The sequence below is a fragment of the Hordeum vulgare genome, chromosome 1H (assembly GCF_904849725.1).
Source record: "Hordeum vulgare subsp. vulgare chromosome 1H, MorexV3_pseudomolecules_assembly, whole genome shotgun sequence".
NCBI classification, from domain to species: Eukaryota; Viridiplantae; Streptophyta; class Magnoliopsida; order Poales; family Poaceae; genus Hordeum; species Hordeum vulgare.
The window spans coordinates 506,671,085-506,689,823 of NC_058518.1; the positions used below are offsets into that span (position 1 = coordinate 506,671,085).

Consider the following 18,739-nt stretch of genomic DNA (forward strand, 5'->3'; position numbering starts at 1 on the left):
TACCCCGGCACTGGCTGTGAGGTGATAAACACCGGAGCAAGGATGAATAAAGGTTAATGCTGACGGAGCGATGTCCAAGCCTAATGATCGAGCAGGAGGCGATGTAGTCACACGAGACCGCCGAGGGGCTTTCAGAGCTGGTGCATGTTTCAATTTTCTGGGGGTATCTTGTCCGGAACTTGCTGAGATTCTGGCTTGCAGGGTCAAGCTGACGATGCAACTTGACGCTCCTAGGGTGCATGTGGAAGTGGACAACAAGAACGTGATGGACATGCTCAACGAAAGCTAGAAGAACTTAACAACTGTTGCAGCCATCATCGAGGAGATGAAGGAGTTGTTTCGATCAAAGCTAGCTTCTAAGGTAAGATGGGTCCGAAGGAATGGGAATAAAGCTGCCCATGCTCTAGCTAGAGAGGGAGTGTGTTTAGGCCTAAGTAGAGTTTGGCTGAATATGCCATCAGACTGCATTCTTTGTTTTGTTTCTGATGACATTTCAAACATGGTTTAAGCAATAAAGAGTGGTGTGATCTAAAAAAAATGCTATAAATTACAATGTAAAATTATTTTAGTGTTCGATATTTTTGAGGGTCGGTTGGATATGCTCTTATGGTCCGTGGTACTCTATCGCCATTTTCAGCAGTTGACCGTGCCGGATACGAACTCTCCTCTGACTCCGAGTCGGCGTCGGCGGCTGATCCGGCCTTTATGTACAGAAGCAGCAGCAGCATCGAACCCTCCCTCCAGTCCCGTGCAAGCCGACCACCGCCGCGCGTCCTCTCCTGCCAGCAGCGCCGCCATGAAGCGAACCTTGGACGCTGCGGGAAAAGCGCCGCCATGTCGAAGGCGCCGCCATGAACCGGGAGCGCGGAGCCGAGCCCGGTGTTCCTCTCCCGGGAAAAGCGCCAGCGCCTCGCCCTCGAGCGCCGCCAGGCCGCCGTCGCCGACCAGCGCCGCTCCGCGCTCCCCACTCCGCCGCCTCCCCCTCGCGATTCCTCTTCACCACGACGAGAATATCAGGGCCGGCACCGTGACCGCCGCGACAGAGATCGGAACAGGGACAGGGACAGGGACGGCAGGGAGAAAGATCGGGCGGTTAAGATGGCGGAGAGGGCGCGGGAGAAGGAGCTGGAGGCCATCAGGGAGCAGTACCTCGGGGGATCCGACGGCAAGAAGCCTAAGACGGTCGCCAAGCTGCGGGACAGGTTCCGCTTCGACTGGGCGAGCACGGACGACACCAGCCGCGTCGACGCCGCCAACGACCAGCCAGCGCACGGCGGGCTGCTGCTCTACGGCCGCGGCTTCCTCGCCGGCATCGACCGGCGCGAGCAGAAGAAGGCCGCGGCGGCCGCGCTACAGAAGGAGTCCGGCGCCGGCGCCGCGGCCAGGTACGACGCCATCGACATGCGAGTCGACAGGCACTGGACGGACAAGCGCGCCGAGGAAATGACGGAGCGCGACTGGCGGATCCTGCGCGAGGACTTCGGCATCTCCTACAGGGGCTCCCGCGTGCCCCGGCCCATGCGGAGCTGGGCGGAGAGCGGGCTCGGCGCCGAGTTGCTCCGCAACGTCGACAGGGCCGGGTACCGGAAGCCCACGCCGATCCAGATGGCCGCCGTGCCGCTCGGCCTCCAGCGGCGCGACGTCATCGGCGTCGCCCAGACCGGCTCTGGCAAGACCGCCGCCTTCGTGCTCCCCATGCTGGCCTACATCGCCGGCATGGCTCCCCCGACCAGCCATAGCGAGGAGGGCGAGGGCCCGTACGCGCTCATCCTGGGGCCGACACGGGAGCTTGCGCAGAAGATCGAGCGGGAGACGGTGAAGCTCGCTGCGCACCTACGCATCAGGGTGGTGTCCATCGTGGGTGGCAAGGCGGACGGCCAGTCGACGATCCAGAAGCAGGCGAGCATGCTCGAGCAGGGTTGCGAGGTCATCGTCGCGACGCCGGGCAGGCTCCTCGACTGCCTGGAGAGCAGGTACGCCGTGCTCAACCGGTGCAGCTACGTGGTTCTCGACGAGGCCGACAGGATGATCGACATGGGGTTCGAGCCGCAGGTCGTCGGCGTGCTCGACGCGATGCCGTCGAGCCACCTGAAGCCGGAGAGCGCGGACGAGGAGCTGGACGAGGCGAGGACCTACAGGACGACCCACATGTTCAGCGCCACCATGCCGCCGGCCGTGGAGCGGCTCGCCAGGAAGTACCTCCGGAACCCGGTGGCCGTCACGGTCGGCTCCGCCGGCAAGGCGGCGGACCTCGTCGCCCAGAACGTGGTCATGGTGAAGGTGCAAGAGAAGATGCCACGGCTGACGAGGATCCTCGCCGACCTCGGCAAGGACAGAAGAACGGCCATTGTGTTCTGCAACACGAAGAATTCGGTGGAGAAGCTGACCAACGATTTGGAATACGCAGGGATGTGCAGGGTGACGGCGCTGCAGGGGGGGAAGTCGCAGGACGAGAGGAAGGCCAGTCTCGAGGGGTTCAGGAACGGCAGGTTCAACGTGCTCGTGGCCACCGACCTGGCCGCCCGCGGCATCGACGTCCCGGAGGTCGCTCACGTGATCAACTACGAGATGCCCAGCTCGATCGATCTGTACACGCATCGTATCGGGAGGACCGGGCGTGCGGGGAAGAAGGGGCTCTCGACATCGTTTCTGACCATGGAGGACACTGACATTTTCTATGATCTTAAGCAGATGCTTGTGCAGAGCAATTGTCCCGTGCCGCCGGAGCTTGCCAGGCATGAGGCGTACGTCCAAGTTCAATCCAGGGTCTGTTCCTGGTAGACCTTCGAGAAGAAATGGCACCGTCCATGCATACTGCTGATCAATATGAGCAGGAACCGAAGGCGCGCCTTCGTAACAATATGAGAAGAATTCGACGAGAATGTTAGGGAGCCAGATGACGTACACCCATTAATGTTGATCAGAGCAATTTCAGTGTTATTATTACATTGGAAAGCCACGTTACTGGTTTGTGGTAAATATATTTAGTGGTGATTTGTACCTGACCTTATACTAATACACCCTGGATGTTATAATGCAATCTTTGTCATGCCCAAAAATGTAGACCTTTTGTCAGCTTTTGAAGTGTTTGATTATTTGATTTGATGTCTTATGTTCTATATGCGCTTTTTTTGACCTGTAAGGCATTAAGGTTCTGGTTGGAACCACACAGATTACATAATCCAGCTTTTATAATATATTCTGTCTTCAAATAGGACAGATTATGATGTAGATTATAAAAACTAGATGGATAGATTATTAAAAACTCATAATCTACTCTACCCCAACTAAAACCAGATTATGGATTGCTAATGACCCACTATCCTTGTAAAGTTGGAGATAATTACATTCATGCCACCGTCACCCTCTTCTTTTAAAAAAAACAAAGGACAGACAGGTCATTATGCAATGTAAAACCTGAATTACAGTTTATATAATTTGGCATCCAAACATGCTCATCTAGATTATTTTTATAAATCAGATTATATAATCTACCTTCATGCTCCAGATTATCATAATCTATTGTGGTTCCAAACAGAGCCTAACACGTTACTATTTCAGATCTATTTTTCTATCATTTATGCAGGAGTCATCTTTTTTTTTTGCAAGAATATGCAGGAGTCATCTGATGTACCTGATCTTCATTACCTTCAACAGTTTAGTCCTAAGAGGTGACATTTACTTTCTTATTTTTTTAATTTCATCTGTACTCCAGTTCGTATTTTGCAACTAAGTTCCGCGTTCTAAGGTTTCACTAGAAGAAATGAACAAATGATATGTGGATTGTTACTACAAAAAATATCTCAATCTTTCATGTTTATCCTAATTTCTAAGTTCTTCCCCAGTCTACCCGAATTCCTCTTCTGGATGATTGCACATTTGTCTTCCTTCTCCTCATCTTAGCCATTTGGGGATTATGAAAAGATAAATAAGGAACACCTATGTGATGCTAGAATGTGGATTGGTTGATGCGTAGAAACATTTGTTGACACTCTATGAGTGCATTTGCTATACATTTTGAAAGATTTCTCTAGATCACATATCGGACTTAGTTTTGTACTCCCTTCGTCGGGAATTAGACTTGTCACTCAAATGTATTTGTGCTAGATACATCTGTTTGAGCGACAAGTATATTTCCAGAGAGAGGTAGTATGATAAAAACTTATGAAATGAGCAATTAAGATCACGTCAAATTTGTTAGCTGCCAATGATAAAAATTCCTATCCGAGCTTTGTTTTTCTAGACTTCATACCTCTCTTCTAGGATGGGCATTTAATTATGTTTGTTTTCTGTTATATATGATTTATTACTAAAGTCGGTGACATTTTAGTATCAAGTTCAAAGAACCACAAGTTGTCAAACATATTACTAAAAGGTCTAAGACAAGTTAAACATATTTGACAACCAAGTAGTAGTCCAACCATTATATGATAAGCTCATCTTAAAAACTTCATGTACTATAGTTTGTTTACATGTTCTTAAAAACTTGCTTTGGTCCTTAGCTAATGTGTTAGCAACATGATGATGTAGGTAAAAAAATTCTAGCGGATGCGGGATATGCTGCAAGACCTGGTATACTACCCCCATATCGTGGTGTTCGATATCACCTAAAAGAATATATGGGAGCTAGAGAGCCGGAGAACCCAAGAGAGTTATTCAACCATCGACATTCCTCACTTAGAACAACTGTGGAAAGAGCATTTGGTACCTTGAAGAACAGATTTAAAATATTTGCAAGTCAGCCATTCTTCCCTCTGAAAACACAAATAAAAATTGTGTTTGCTTGTTGTGCACTCCATAACTGGATCCTAGATGATGGTCCGGATGAGTATGTCTATGATGATGCTACTTGGTACTCTGCTCTTCCACGGAGTAGAAGAAACCGTCGTGACGTTTACCAGGAGAGTCAGGCATGGGCACACAAAAGGGATGTACTAGCTCAAAAAATGTGGGAGGATAACTTAGTCGATCAAGATCAAGATGATTAAGAAGTGAATATGTAATCTGTCATATTTCTATGTATCAAACATGAGTGTTATTTTGTTATATGTGAGACTATGTTGGTTGTACCTTTGTTAACTTGTTGCACTTATTTGCTCTTTAGTAAAATTGTTGGTTGTTTCATGCTTGTTTGCCTCACCACTTTTTGATTAAAATGACTCTCGCCATTAGAAACAGAGATGGCTAAGGGAAAGGTGAAGGTTGATGGTGATGAGAAACAGAGGACTATTTCTTGGACTGATGATCAGACCAAGTTTATGTTAGATTGGTGCATTGAATACATGAAGGAACAACATGCAGGATTTAGGTTCAGGAAGCATCATCTTATAAAGTGTGCTGATGCTTTAAATAGAAAATTTGCTATGGGGGTGACACTTTCTCAAGTTGATCGTCACTTCAGGCACTACAAAGAAAATTGGAAGTACATTGCCGCAGCAATCAGCAAGAGTGGCAATGTTTTTGATGCTATTAGATGTGTGGTAACCATTTCCGAGTCAGAAATGCCTCAATGTATGTATAATATAGTTTCTTTTTGAAACTTACTATGATTATTGCATTTAAGAACTTAATTTCTTTGTTCTTTTGATGCAGGATAGAGCAAGGCGCTTGCTTTCCAAGCCTATCAAGTTTTACTATCAGATGCAGGAGCTATTCACAGGCACTAGTGTTGATGGTTCTTTGGCCATGGACCAGCATACATGCACAATTGATTCTGATAACTTGGACAGTGATGAAGGGTTGTATGACCTTAACAGCTATCCACAATATGAGGGGCCACTTGAGGAGGATTCTGATACTTTGCCAACAACATATGTTCCTAAAAGGCCTCCAATTCCTGTAGGTGGTGATAATTCCTCATCTAGCACTAGTCGTGTTGGTACGAAGCGCCCAAGAGGTAGCAGGTCACCTACTAAGAAGCCATCAAAAACCAAGAGTCGTTTCGTGGAGTCCGTTGAGGAAATCAACTCCACATTGAGGTCACTCCAGCAATCACTTATTGTCGCTGCTCCTCCCCAAATGCCCCAAGTTGTTGACCCTTATGCTAGTTTATGGCAGAGGTTGGAGGTACTCCCAATTACCACTGATCAGAGAATTACTGTTGGTGTGCACTTATCTTCCAAGGATAATGAAGGTTTGCGTAGTTGGTTATGCAGTGCAAGCGACAAAACTTTTAAAACTTGGGTCTGGAAGTTCTTTGACAAAGATGACATTTAGAAGATAGCAACCTGTGAAGTTTGCAAGTTTCTCACTTGTGATGTTTAGAAGATGGCAACTTGTGAACTTTAGAAGATGACAACTTTTGGTAATTAGGACATGATAACGTGTGATGTGTCTGCTCACTACTTTTGGGAGTTGAACTTGTGCTATGTCCATTGCTTTTGGGAAGTGGATCTTTTGATGTGTAGTGTAACACTTTAATGTAACTTGGCTGAAACTTGTGATATGGCTAGAACTATTACTTTGTGACATTGTTCTTGAAAACATCATTTCGCGACTTTATGAATGATGCTTGAAACTTGCATGCATCTATCTTATTTTGTATCTTTATACTGATTGGGGTTGCTTATTTTTATGCTGATGGGATTAATAGAAATTCTCGAAACTATTTATTATTATTATTATTGTTGTTGTGACTAAATCTTCTTACATTTATTAGAGCATGCTATATATGTGATCTTTGCCATATGTGGCAGGAAACCAAACACAGACCACAGTTTTTTGCCAACATATGTGGAAGCAATCCAAACGGACACCACACAAAATTTGCCACACCTAACCTAAGGCATGGTTATCAACCAAACTATTTGATGTTGCCACATATTGGGGCAAGCCACAGGTGTGGCTGGCACCTCACCTTAGGCGTGGCATTTTAAGTCTCCAACCAAACAGCCCCCAAGATCTTGCACAGCCTTTAGCAAAAGTTGGGTTGAAGATTAGATACCGGGAGAGTACGCTGATAAGTACAGGAGCACAGGAGCAGTGGTCATAGGAGGAGTATTACGTGCTCATCTAGATGCAGAGCTTTCAATGGAACTCGCTTCTCATCGTGACTGCACTGCAGTAGTCACTGGCATTTCCAAGCTCCCTAGCCACTTGCCAGCAGCAGGAGACGCGAGAAGAACACGAGATCGGTGTTGCAAATCACGTAATTAGATTACTCACGTATTGCACCACCACCAGCAGCAGGAGGTGCAAGCCACTTGCCTGGATGCAGTCTTCCTTCTCCTCATCTTAGCCATTTGGGGATTATGAAAAGATAAATAAGGAACATGTTATGGTTGCTAGGGTTTGAGCGAGAGAGAGAGCTGCGAGGGCGCGAGAGAGCCGGCCGTGGGGCTCCTTTCCCACGCAGGGCAAAAGGAAAAAGGGTTTTCCTTCTTAATTCTTATCTGATTAGATTGATACATCACCTCTTCATATATAGAGAGGTTTACTTGACTCCCAAGCAAGGCTTACTTGACCCCTAAGCAAACCCTAAGACTAACGGGCCCAGACCCATCACGTACTCTAACACTACACCCCACCTCGACATGCAGCTCATCCTCGAGCTGCAACCTAACGACGATTCGACCCCACACAACCCTAACGCCTAAAAAACAAGCATTTTACATCTGGCCTATTGTATTGACCTGAAATAAGCTAACCCCAATGAGACTCCGACTCTTTATTTTTGACTCCGAACGATAAGGCCAGAATCCTCCGCGCGCCGAACTTGTGCGTTTGCAGCCCCCTGGATCCAAGGACACCATCGGGACCAAGGGAGCCCTCGCGGCGGTCGGCGGCGGAATGCAGTGGTGCTATGCGGTGCGCTCCTGTCGGTGACACCATGTCTTCTCCTCGCCGGCTGACCGTCGATGTCGCAGACTTGGAGGTCGTCGCCCGTGGGAAAAACAGCATGCCCGCCGCCCGTGGGGGAAACCGCATGCCCAAGATCCCCACGCAGTGGATGAGATCGAGGTCCGTTGCACCGCGAAGCGCAACTTGGAGGAGCTGCAGCTGCAAATCACGCATCTCCCGCACATGCCGACGCGTTAGGAGGCCGCGCGCAGCAGCCTGCAGCCTCACCGCCGCCGACACGTGGTGGGTAGCGACCCAAGCCGAAAGCGGTGCCGACGACGGCTGGAACTTGATATGTTGGATGGGATTGTCCTGGGACGGCGGTGGCGCTGCTGGGAACGAGGTCGTCGCAGTCCCGTCGTAGGGCATCCCATGCGGGAACGTGATGACCGGCGTCGTGGTCGCAAGCGAGGGCGGCGGCGGCGGCCGTGCGGGGGAATTGTTTTTCTAGACTTCATACCTCTCTTCTAGGGTGGGAATTTAATTATGTTTGTTTTCTGTTATATATGATATATTACTAAAGTCGGTGACATTTCAGTATCAAGTTCAAAGAACCACAAGTTGTCAAACATATTACTAAAAGGTCTAAGCCAAGATAAATATATTTGACAACCAAGTAGTAGTCCAACCATTATATGATAAACTCATCTTAAAAAATTTATGTACTATAGTTTGTTTACATGTTCTTAGGCATACACTTGATACCACAATGAACATATTTTTACACAAATATATTCAGCATATTGATGGCTCTAATTTTTATCACTTTAAGTAGAAGGTTTTGACTTGCTTTTTATTGGGTGTTTGTTTTTTCTCGATTATTACTAACGCCAATTCTCCAAGAGAGAATAAAACTCATTATTCTTGGTTTGGCGGGAAAACATAATTTTAGAAGGAAACAAGTCATGATCATATCAACTCGAAATGAAAGAAGCAACTTCCATATCGGTGAAATTTTCACCAAGCTTCTAGAGCACGAGATGAGCTCGGGTACGAGCGCAAGTGATGGTACCAACGGTAGTGCCAAGCATCGACGACCTCCCCTCATCTACAACAACAAACTTTGTGAGGGAGCATAGAGCAACACATAGACCTAGCCGCCGCCACACCATCTAGAACAGAGGGAGAAGAAGAACCACTACAGATCTTGTTCTTCTGATTTTTCGATTTCATTTAGTCACATCATCACCATTGGTAGAAGAATTCCAAGTTGTAAGGCCAGAGTTTGTAACTGTATTTGTACTCTTATTATGGAGATTGAGACTTGTTTAATCATTCATCCTACTGTAGATTATCGTGGTATTATCGATATAATTTCCATTGGATTATTCTCTGTTGTATTGGGTATTCTTCACTGATGTGTGAGTAATTCCCCCTGGGCATGTGAGATGTATGTGATTGGTAAGATTCATATGTCCCTATTCTATATGTCGTTATTCGTATTTATAGCCATATGTTTGTTTAGTAAGTTATTTATTTGTGGTGAGCATAACACGCGTTGTCCAATAAGGGCCCGTAGAGGACTCCGACGCCCTGGTCCAGGTCCTAGCAGTTTTTCGATTCCAGATGACCCAGGGCTTGCCCGTGTGGCTATCGCGGCAAAACACGCCGGTCATCGACATCTCCTCGACTGCCAAAGTGTTCGCTTCCTCATCAATTTTCCGGATGAGCGGCCCGTCCTGTGCTGCCCTTTGAGACTCGTGCAAGGAGTTGATGTCCTCCCGCGGTCGCCAGAGCCACTACCTAGTCAACACGACGACCCCCACACTAAACGTTCTTGATACGTCCATTTTACATGATGTTTTTCTACTGATACATCACAAGAGGGAGATTGTCGATGGCTGGAATTCTCGACCTGAAAAGAGCTACAACAGAAATAACTATTTTTCGAAGCTCCAAATTACCTTAAAACTTTCAGAGATTTATTTTGAATTATATAAAAAATACTTTAAGGAAAATCTACATAAGGGGGCCAACCTGGGAGTCACAAGCTGAGGGGGGCGTGCCATATGACCTCACTACATAATTTGCTCTATTTTGTAAGTTTCACTTGTGTCATGTATATCGTCACAAAAAATAGCACGACGATGTTTTCTGGCTGTCACTCCCACAGTCAGTGAAGCCCACAATTTGCACACCCACGCTCTCAAGCCTATTAGCGGTTCAAATTCTATCTTGGATGGCCAATCAAGCCAAAATATTGGATGGCCAATCAAGCCAAAATAAATGACTTTAGGAGGAGTCCAAATCTTTGAAACCACTTGATTCATCAGAGAACGCACCAAACTAAGGAATCATGCCTTGTAGTCGGAGGCCGCGAAGTAGAGGCTGATGTTAGTGTGCTTCCAAATGATGGTGTCCTCCATGAGCTCGTCAAGTTGGAGCTCATGAAGGAGCGTCGACAAAGTGAAGAATTGACAAACATGTTACATAGATACGAAGATGGGACGGCAAATCTCGAGGATCCACACATTGTTGTTGATATCTTCGCACACCTTCCACTTACAATCTTGAGAATACATGCATTGGGAGCACTAGAATTCTGAATACAGTAGAACTTGAGAACAAATCAGTAAGATAGTATTGCCATTACAACTTAGTTTTACCAAATTTATAGAGACGGATATAAATAGTTACTCCCTCCGTCCATGTGTGTTAAGAAGGAGCACTGCAATCTAGGCGAAAGGTGTGTTAAGACGGATATTAAAGCATGGTTAATAATACAGCCAACAACCGGTTATAAGGAGTTGTCATGTCATATAAAACCAACCTAATAGCCTGCATATACAATAGTAAATTTTAGATGTGTACTAATTTAGTACTATTTGACCTACCTTACAATATCACAAAGTGTTTTGTGTCTGGTGTTGCGGCTGGCTACTCACCGAGAGCTCGTTCTCATCTCTCTCCTCCTCTCTCTCCTCCAACTAACCAAGGATGTAATATTTTAATCTTTATAACCTGCTTATGTCATCTTATTATACTTGCTCTTACTACAATGTAATTAAGATTTTGTTATGAAAGTTCGTGAACTGTAAGTTATGTACTCCATCTATAGTGAAATTGTGCATGCTCTTTTCTTTTGCGTGTCTTACTATATTTGTTTCATCTGCACTACTTTACCTAGCTAGAACCTGTGTTTCCTTTATATATCAGACCAATATAATTCCTACAAGTTACCAGTGGTTGCTTTCGTTGGCAATCTTGATCCCCCAGCTCACGTCCTCACAGTGCCGCACGTACGGCAGCACCTTCCCCACATCCACGTCCTTCCTCGCCGTGCAGTCGTAGTAGGACGGCGAGTGGAAGCATGGCTCGACGGACATCGCTCGCACACACGGCGGTTCCGGCACCGGCACGTCCTCCTTTGTCTCGGACCAGATGGGTGCGGTGGGCATGATCCACGGCCGTACCCCGCCGAGCCCCTGCGCGACGTACCCAAACGTCGAGAAGCCGGTGGTGACGAGCACGTCGCAGGTGCTGAGCAGGTACATCTCGCTCAGCGCCCTCTTGTCGTGGGACGTGTCCCCCCACTTCTGCTGCCCCTCGTGGCTCGGCTGGTGCACGCCGCCGGCGACCCTGCCTCCGCCGTACTCGTCCCTGATCCTCTCGTAGTACCACGAGCTCAGAGAAGTGACCAGGACAGCCTGGTCGGATGCGTTGGTCTTGGAAAACGACGACGTGCTCTCCGGGAGAAGCTTCTCCCGGCGGACGCACGAGAGGACCTGGTCCAGTACGTGCTGTAGCGGCGTCTGCTTCTTCCGGAACACCCGGATTTGTATGCCGACGCGCTCGCCGGCGCCGGCGAGGTTGGTGCGGTAGTAACTGGTGACTGCGCGCCACACGTCGTTAACCGGGTGGAACAGGTACCGTCCGAGGTGGTAGAACGTCAGGTCCTTCTCCGGGAACATCCTGCCGAGCTCGTCCTGGAATGACGGGACCAGGAAGAGCCCCGGGACGAGGTAGCTGTCCGTCTTCATCAGCAGCCACGGCGCGCCGTGGAGGAGCCGTTGGTGCTCGTCGCAGTAGAAGAGCTTGTCGTGGAAGTCGTAGCCGCCCTCGAGGTGCAGGTAGACGAACGGTGGCCGGCGGTCACCGCCGTCCGACCACGACGCGTTCCCGCCGGCGCCCACGGAGATGACGTTGGTTTTCAGCATGTTGCCGAGGCTCTCCCTGGAGCCGCTGCCGTAGTCCCTGAGGTTGCCGAGAGGGAAGCTCCTCCAGCCAGAGGGTAGCAGCCACGTCGTCCCAGGGAAGGGCTCGCAGAAGAGGGCGGCGACGTCATGCTTGGACTGGTGGACGAGGAGGACGCGGTCCGTGAGCATGGCGTAGAGGAGGGCCGAAGTGGTGGCGAGCATTCGGTTGCCGAGGCCGCGGTAGCTGATGGAAACCAGGTAGCGGCAGTCCGTGGCGGCGGCGCCCTTACCGGACTTGAGCTGCCGGACCGCCGCCCTATACGGGGCCGTGCTTGGGCCGCACCGCTTCTGTAGGGCTTCGTGCCTCCGGAGCTTGGCGAGCAAGTAGGGGGATGGTTTATGTGATGCGTTCTTCTTCTTCTCGTGGTAGCTGGCGAACTCGTACCGGCTCCGGCACGACCGCTCGCCGAATTGGGCGGTGAGCAGGCCGTCGAGGAGCTGGTCGGTGGTGAAGTCAGACGGAGGTGTGTCTACAGATAAAGGATACTTCATTAGCAAACCTGTGCTTGAAATTAGACGTGGCATTGGGTATGAACATGATCAAGGTTCACAATACCAGAAATTTCATTTGAATAATGAGCGGTGTTTGACCGGTATCTCCGATATTTGATGGTAAATAACGGGTATTTTTCATAAGCACGAAAAAAACACGGGTATAAACCGAACCAATTAATACTACACCCTCCAATTCATTTCGCTAGCTGCCTATACATGTGGAGATGGACTCCCTGCAAGTTGTGAAGATGATAAATGATGAGTCCGTTGATAGATAAATTTTGCCCTAGCTGGTGGGGGAAATCAAGCATCTCCGTAGAACAGTTAATTTGTACTTATGTTCATCGTAGTAAAAATAGTGTTAATGGTTTTTTGGCAAAGTTTGTTAGAACTGAAAGAAGAACCGTCGTTTGGCTTAACTTTGATTTGTCAGATGTTATTGATCTTTATAAATTATAATACGGACTGTGGATTTATCACCCGAGTAATACGAAGTTCACTCGCAAATGGAAGGCTGGGCTCATTTTCAAAACGGTGTGTCTAGGTCTTGATTGACTGAGACTCTCAGTCAAGTAGTATAATATGCAAGAAAAAAAACTTAAAAAAATATTTACACGAATCTTAATGTAAAATCAATGGATTATAGTATCGATTGAGACTTCGCGAAGTCTCAATCGACTGATTTTTAACAAAGCCGTTTTCAGAATATCTTACACCGATGTAGACTTCTTCGAAATAAGGAAAGAAAAACCGGATTCAAACAAGCGGATGGATGTGGACTTTTATCAAAAATGCTAGACATACAAATAGTTACATAAGGTTACACACTGACTAGGATTCTTTTTTTCTAACTAACCACTTTCCTAAATTTTTAAAAGAGGTGGGGCCCTCATTCTCCTTAATCTTCAATCAAAATCCACCTTTTCATAAAACCTATGTAAACTTATGTATGTGTAGCATTGCTGGACTTTTACTGCTAAAATGTTGGGTTCACAATCCTTCGTGCCGACCGGCGGCCAGGCTTCTCCCAGGTAGCTCCTGGGCCATAGAATTTCTCGTGCATGCAGTGCACGCCTTGACACACAAAGAAAAGGAAAAAAAATATCCACGTACACTACAACACAATGTCTATGAAATTTTGTCAAAGAAACCTGCATCGGGAGAGCCCTTTGTAGTCAATTTCCCTACAAAATATTCTCTTTCCTCCTTATGTTTATGTATTAATCAACGAGAAACCACACATGCACCTCTTTCATATATGCACTAAACATTAGTTAGCCGTGGGTGAGCTACGACCCTCTAAGATTAGTAATGGCAGCATACATGGCCGGATTGAAGGAAAAACATGAAACTAGGGGCAAACTGTGGGAGGTTAATTGGGTTTTGGAGGAGAGTGGGTCTCGTAGAAGACGACGGATGGTGACACGAGGTGGAGCTAGGCATGCACATCCTCATGTGGTTCCCGCTCTTCGGCTCCGGCTCATGCCGCTGTGGCCATGTCTCAGTCTCATCATCGTTGTTGCTTTACATCAGCTCGTCTTTTATCATTTTGATGATCATATAAGGAAAATTAGGTTGCATCCCATGAAACGGATTCCTTCCTGGTCCAGCCTGTTTTCTGGTTAGGGCGAAAGAGAATAATATACGGTGGAGGTAGGAGTGCGCGCTTAATTAATTAATTAATTAGCTAGCCAGTCTCCACAGTCGAGTGGCACATGATAATATGTGACTTCGTTGTGCGTCCACTACCACAACAACGAAGAAAGAAGAAGAAATTCAGCAACTCGGTCGATCTCCAATCATGGCGCTCACATTTTACGTACCTGCTTCTGCTTGCAGGAGGAACCAGGGCGAGGCGGCGGCGGAGAAGGAGACAACTGCAAGCACTGTCGCCGCCAGGACGAAGACGGCTGGCACAAAGCTATTCGGGTGGCTTCGACACCGCCGCCACCACCTCCTCACGGTCTCGAAGACCAGGTCGGCCTGCGATGAGGACGACGACGGCGCCGGGCACCGCGTGTCGCTTGCGGCGTCGCCGCTGCGGCTCTCGATGTCCATGCTGCTCGCTTCCCGCCGCCTTCCGGAGGGCGTGGGGCACGGATAGAATAATGAAAGGAGGGAAACTAATGTGCGGGAGCCCCAACGCGGCTGTGTGCAGCCGGTGCAGCTGGCCAGTTATCGTAGTGTGAAATGCAAAAGAAGAAAAAGAAAAAGAAAAAAGAATAGCGTTGTCATTAACAGATAATCGTCGCCTGATATTTCGTGGCAAAAAATCACCGCAAATACGGAAAAGATATAAATACCAAATAAGTGTTAACCATATATTAAAAGAAAAAGTCTTTCCCTCTACCGGCAGATCGAACGAGGAACGTCCGCCACCTCCTTCGATCGACCGGTGGCGCGAAGCGAGGGACAACCGGCAGATCCGTAGGTCGGAGGTTCGACGCTCGCCGGCGGCGAAGCGATGGCGGTGGCAGGCGGCGCCGCCGGTCCTCCCCTGCCTCCATCCTCCCCCAACCCCGCGCCATCAGCCGCTCGCCCCGACGCCGGCCAGCCCTCCGTACGCCGCTATCAGCCGCGCCGCCGCCCCCGATGCCGGGGAACTCCCCTCCCCCCACCCCCTCGCATCGCCAGCCGCTCGCCCCTAACGCCTGCCGGCCATCCGGCCGCCGCTAGCCGCATCATGAACGTTGCAAAAATTTCTGCAACCAGAGCTTTGTTGCAAAAGTTCCTAAAATATGACATTTGTTGTAAAAATTCTACCTAAATCCATCATCCTCTTGAACACATGCGGCAACCTTCACCTTCCACGCCATCATGTGCTTCTCGACATCGACCTCAGCACCGACGCACCCCATACACCCAAACTGAACGTTCACCGAGACCCCTGCCGTCATATCATTGTTTCGATCGTCTGGTGAAGTCGCCATGGCCTCACGCGTCGTTGCTCCTTCGAAAGGAAGGAACCGCGTGTGCATCGTCGCCTCCTACCTGCCAACGAGGACCCGGGTTTCTTTTTTTCTTCTTTTTTTCTTTGAATTTAGGTTGCCTACTACTCCCTCCGTTTCAAAATAAGTGTCGCTGCTTTAGTATAAAATTTGTACTAACTTAGTATAAAATTTTCGTCACTTATTTTGAGACAGAGAGAGTACATATGTCATGTTTTTTTATTTGAGAGAGCATAGGTTTTTTTTAGGGGGAGAAGAAAGAATGAATGGCTAGTTACCTCATCCTTAAACAGAAACTTCTCGCACAAGCTCAACTCCATCTTCGGCGATGGCTCTCCGGCCGTGGTGGATTAGTGAATCCGGGGGAGCCGGTGCAGCGGCTCGGCGGAAAAAGGCAGGTGCGCCCGGGTGACACGATTCACCCCACAGATTTGGCGAAATCGCTGGCAGCCAACTAGTGGAACCAATGGCAGAGCGGCGGCAGAAGGGGATGGGGAAAGGGCGGGGCTAAAATATCCGTCCCGCCAACCACTTCCCTGGAATACTGGGCACCGTATATGTGAGCCGGAAACATGTGTTTTCGCGGGTCGAGGAGGGGATTTTGCCGCACCCCTCAAAAAGTTTTACGGGGTGGACGTGTTTGCACGGTCTGGTCGGTCAGCATTTTCCGCACAGACTGTTAAATTGTGATCCAAATTCTACCATATTGTACTAGACGTAGTACAAACGGTGTGGGCACTTGCGTTGGTACCGACGCGTATGAGTACAACTCGTTTACTTGTCCTCCAAAGACTCTTATGTATTGACCCTTATAATGATTGCGTCTTCGTGCGTCCGTGGTTTTCTCCCGTAAGGATTTTCAAGTAAAAATCTGTGTCTCTCGTGTCTCATTGATCTTATTTTATATAACAAGTGGTATACACAGCTGAGATTCTACAGATACTCCCTCCATTTTTGTTTGTTGGGCGCAAAATACAATTCTCTGGGACCAAGGCATCCTGGGCGTGGGAGCATCAGGGGCGCCTAACTAACAGCGATAAGAAGCAGCGTGTTCCCACTTGCATGCAGAATTGGAAGGAGAAAGGAAAGAGAGCACCGCATGCACCAAACGCCACAATTAATTCTGTGATTAATGAAACACGCCTTAAATCTCTCCTATTCTGAAAAATCAAGGATTTGAAGATGCGCCCAACAAACAAAAATGGAGGGAGTACAAGATTTGAGACGAGAGAGTTAGCGTTTTCCACACAGCCGCCGCGTCGGGCGATCTGCCGATCTGAAGCCGGATCGATTTCTGGTGCCGCTGTACGAAGCCGAGACAGACAGGAAATTAAATTCCGCTGCTGCGCCGCCTACAAGTTCTGCTGCACCGTCGCGTCAAATCGCAAGTGGCGAGTTCCGTTGCTGTTGCGTACACGCTCAAGTTTCGAGGCTACTCCCGGGTACTGTTTTGGCATTGCTAATCAACACGATTACCAAGGTCAAGTGTTAGTGCTTGTTTGACGTGAATGAGAGCTGCAGAGCTTAAGAGGGTGCTTGATACGTTTTAGTCTCATGATTAAAAGTAATGAGACTAAAACTTGCTAGCCTCACTCATGCTTGGATTCAAGTACTAAGGCTGGTCACAATGGGGAGGAACTTAGCAGTAACATCACACACTCCAATACAACTTTGCTTATGTGGCACGTATTTAATAAAGAGAGAGGTGCTTGTGGTAACTAGCTAAGTTACCGGTACATCACACACTCCAAGAAACAATGAGTCTATAGCCTAATAAATGCATTGTTGCATGACACTACATACATGGTACTCCCCATTGTGGAGGTAGGAACATAGTCTAGAAAAGTGTGTAGGTTCCTACCTTATGTTACTCCCCATTGTGACCAGCCTAAAGAGACTAAAATCAAGTTAATGATCATTTATTATCTTTCAAACCCTTCAATCCAGAACTTGCATGAGGAGTTAAATGAGGAGAGAGAAGACTAATGCACATTTTAATAGGGGTCAGGGCCGGCCCTGGGCCAGGGCAGCAGGGACGACGGCCCGGGGCCCAGGTAAAGTAGGGGCCCCGAGCTAGTGCTGCAACCTCTAGACACATACAGGGCCCGAGCTTACACGTAGTAATGGCCCAACTTGTCCAGAACGATTTCTTATGCCTGCACAAGGCGATCGATCTGAATACCTGATTCCTGCGCGCCGATGCCGGTTCTTTTTCTCGCCTGTTCGCCTCCAGCCCTCCACAAATCGGCCGATCGAGGCACCGGGCAAGGGGCGATTTCTGCAACAGCGGCCGATGCAGGGATGCAAGGAATTCCTTCATGAGAGAAAGCCAATGAGGTAAATCTATAGATAAATTTATCTTATCTAAAGAAACCTCATCTGAAGAAACCTGTGAAAACCTATGTAATGGTATGAACTTCAGGGGTTGTGGTTCGGAATAATCTACGGATGCTGTAGCTGCTGCCTGCTGGCCATTAACATCCACCAAGTCGTGCAGATCAGCAGATGCTGTTGCTGCCTGTTGACTACTTCTACTGAATACGTAAGTACGTACAGGCTTCTACTGAATACGTGAGAGAATGTAGACTAAATTGCATGGAAGAAAATAAGTACAGGCTTCTACTGAATACGTAAGTACGTACAGGCTTCTACTGAATACTCCAGGCTTGAGTACGTAATTGCAGGGATAAATCTACATGGAGAAAATCTTACATAATTGCTTACAACAACCTGCAGACTTGTGCTTCTTGTTTCTTTGATGATTGGAACCAATTTTGTTGCTTTTTACAACCTGCAGGCTTGAGTACTATAACCAATTCTGTTGCTTTTTACAACCTGCAGACCTGTGCTTCTTGTTTCTTTGATGATTGGAACCCAGATTTTCAATTACTTACAACAAGTCAGCACTCAGCAACCTTCAGCCTTAAGGTGCCTTCACTCCTTTTCTTTCAACATGCTGCCCAAAAAACATTTATCTGGTTGTGAGAAAAAAAAAAGAGGAAAAAAACAGAGAAGTCCAAGGAATTGCAGAAGGGATCTATGCATAGATATGTTGTAAGGAAAGAATGTGCTGATAATCTTGAGGAACTAGATGACACTTCTGAAGAACAACAACCTACTGAGAATGAGACCACCATTGTGGAAAATAATGCTCATGAGACTCTTAATTGTACCCCTGATGTGAGCCATCAAGAACAATTGACTCTAATTGTGAGATGTGTAAACATGGCAAGTGCCACTACAAAAATAAATGAGTATTTT

General features: G+C 47.8%; 2 protein-coding genes and 1 pseudogene across 2 annotated transcripts; 2 read left to right on the forward strand and 1 right to left on the reverse strand.

Moving 5' to 3' along the window:
- The first annotated feature begins 1,080 nt into the window (after positions 1-1,080).
- On the forward strand, positions 1,081-3,059 carry LOC123420460 (DEAD-box ATP-dependent RNA helicase 21-like). Its single transcript, XM_045107369.1, has one exon. It carries the CDS (start codon positions 1,099-1,101, stop codon positions 2,779-2,781), a length of 1,683 nt encoding a protein of 560 aa, XP_044963304.1. The 5' UTR covers positions 1,081-1,098; the 3' UTR covers positions 2,782-3,059.
- Positions 3,060-5,180: 2,121 nt separating this feature from the next.
- LOC123402610 lies at positions 5,181-5,977 on the forward strand (annotated as a pseudogene).
- A 4,549-nt stretch (positions 5,978-10,526) lies between these two features.
- On the reverse strand, positions 10,527-14,671 carry LOC123451467 (galactoside 2-alpha-L-fucosyltransferase-like). The gene is made up of 2 exons (XM_045128254.1): positions 14,354-14,671; positions 10,527-12,505 (listed from the first exon to the last, which is right to left on the reverse strand). Exons 1-2 carry the CDS (start codon positions 14,586-14,588, stop codon positions 11,016-11,018), a joined length of 1,725 nt encoding a protein of 574 aa, XP_044984189.1. The 5' UTR covers positions 14,589-14,671; the 3' UTR covers positions 10,527-11,015.
- Between the last annotated feature and the right edge of the window lie 4,068 nt (positions 14,672-18,739).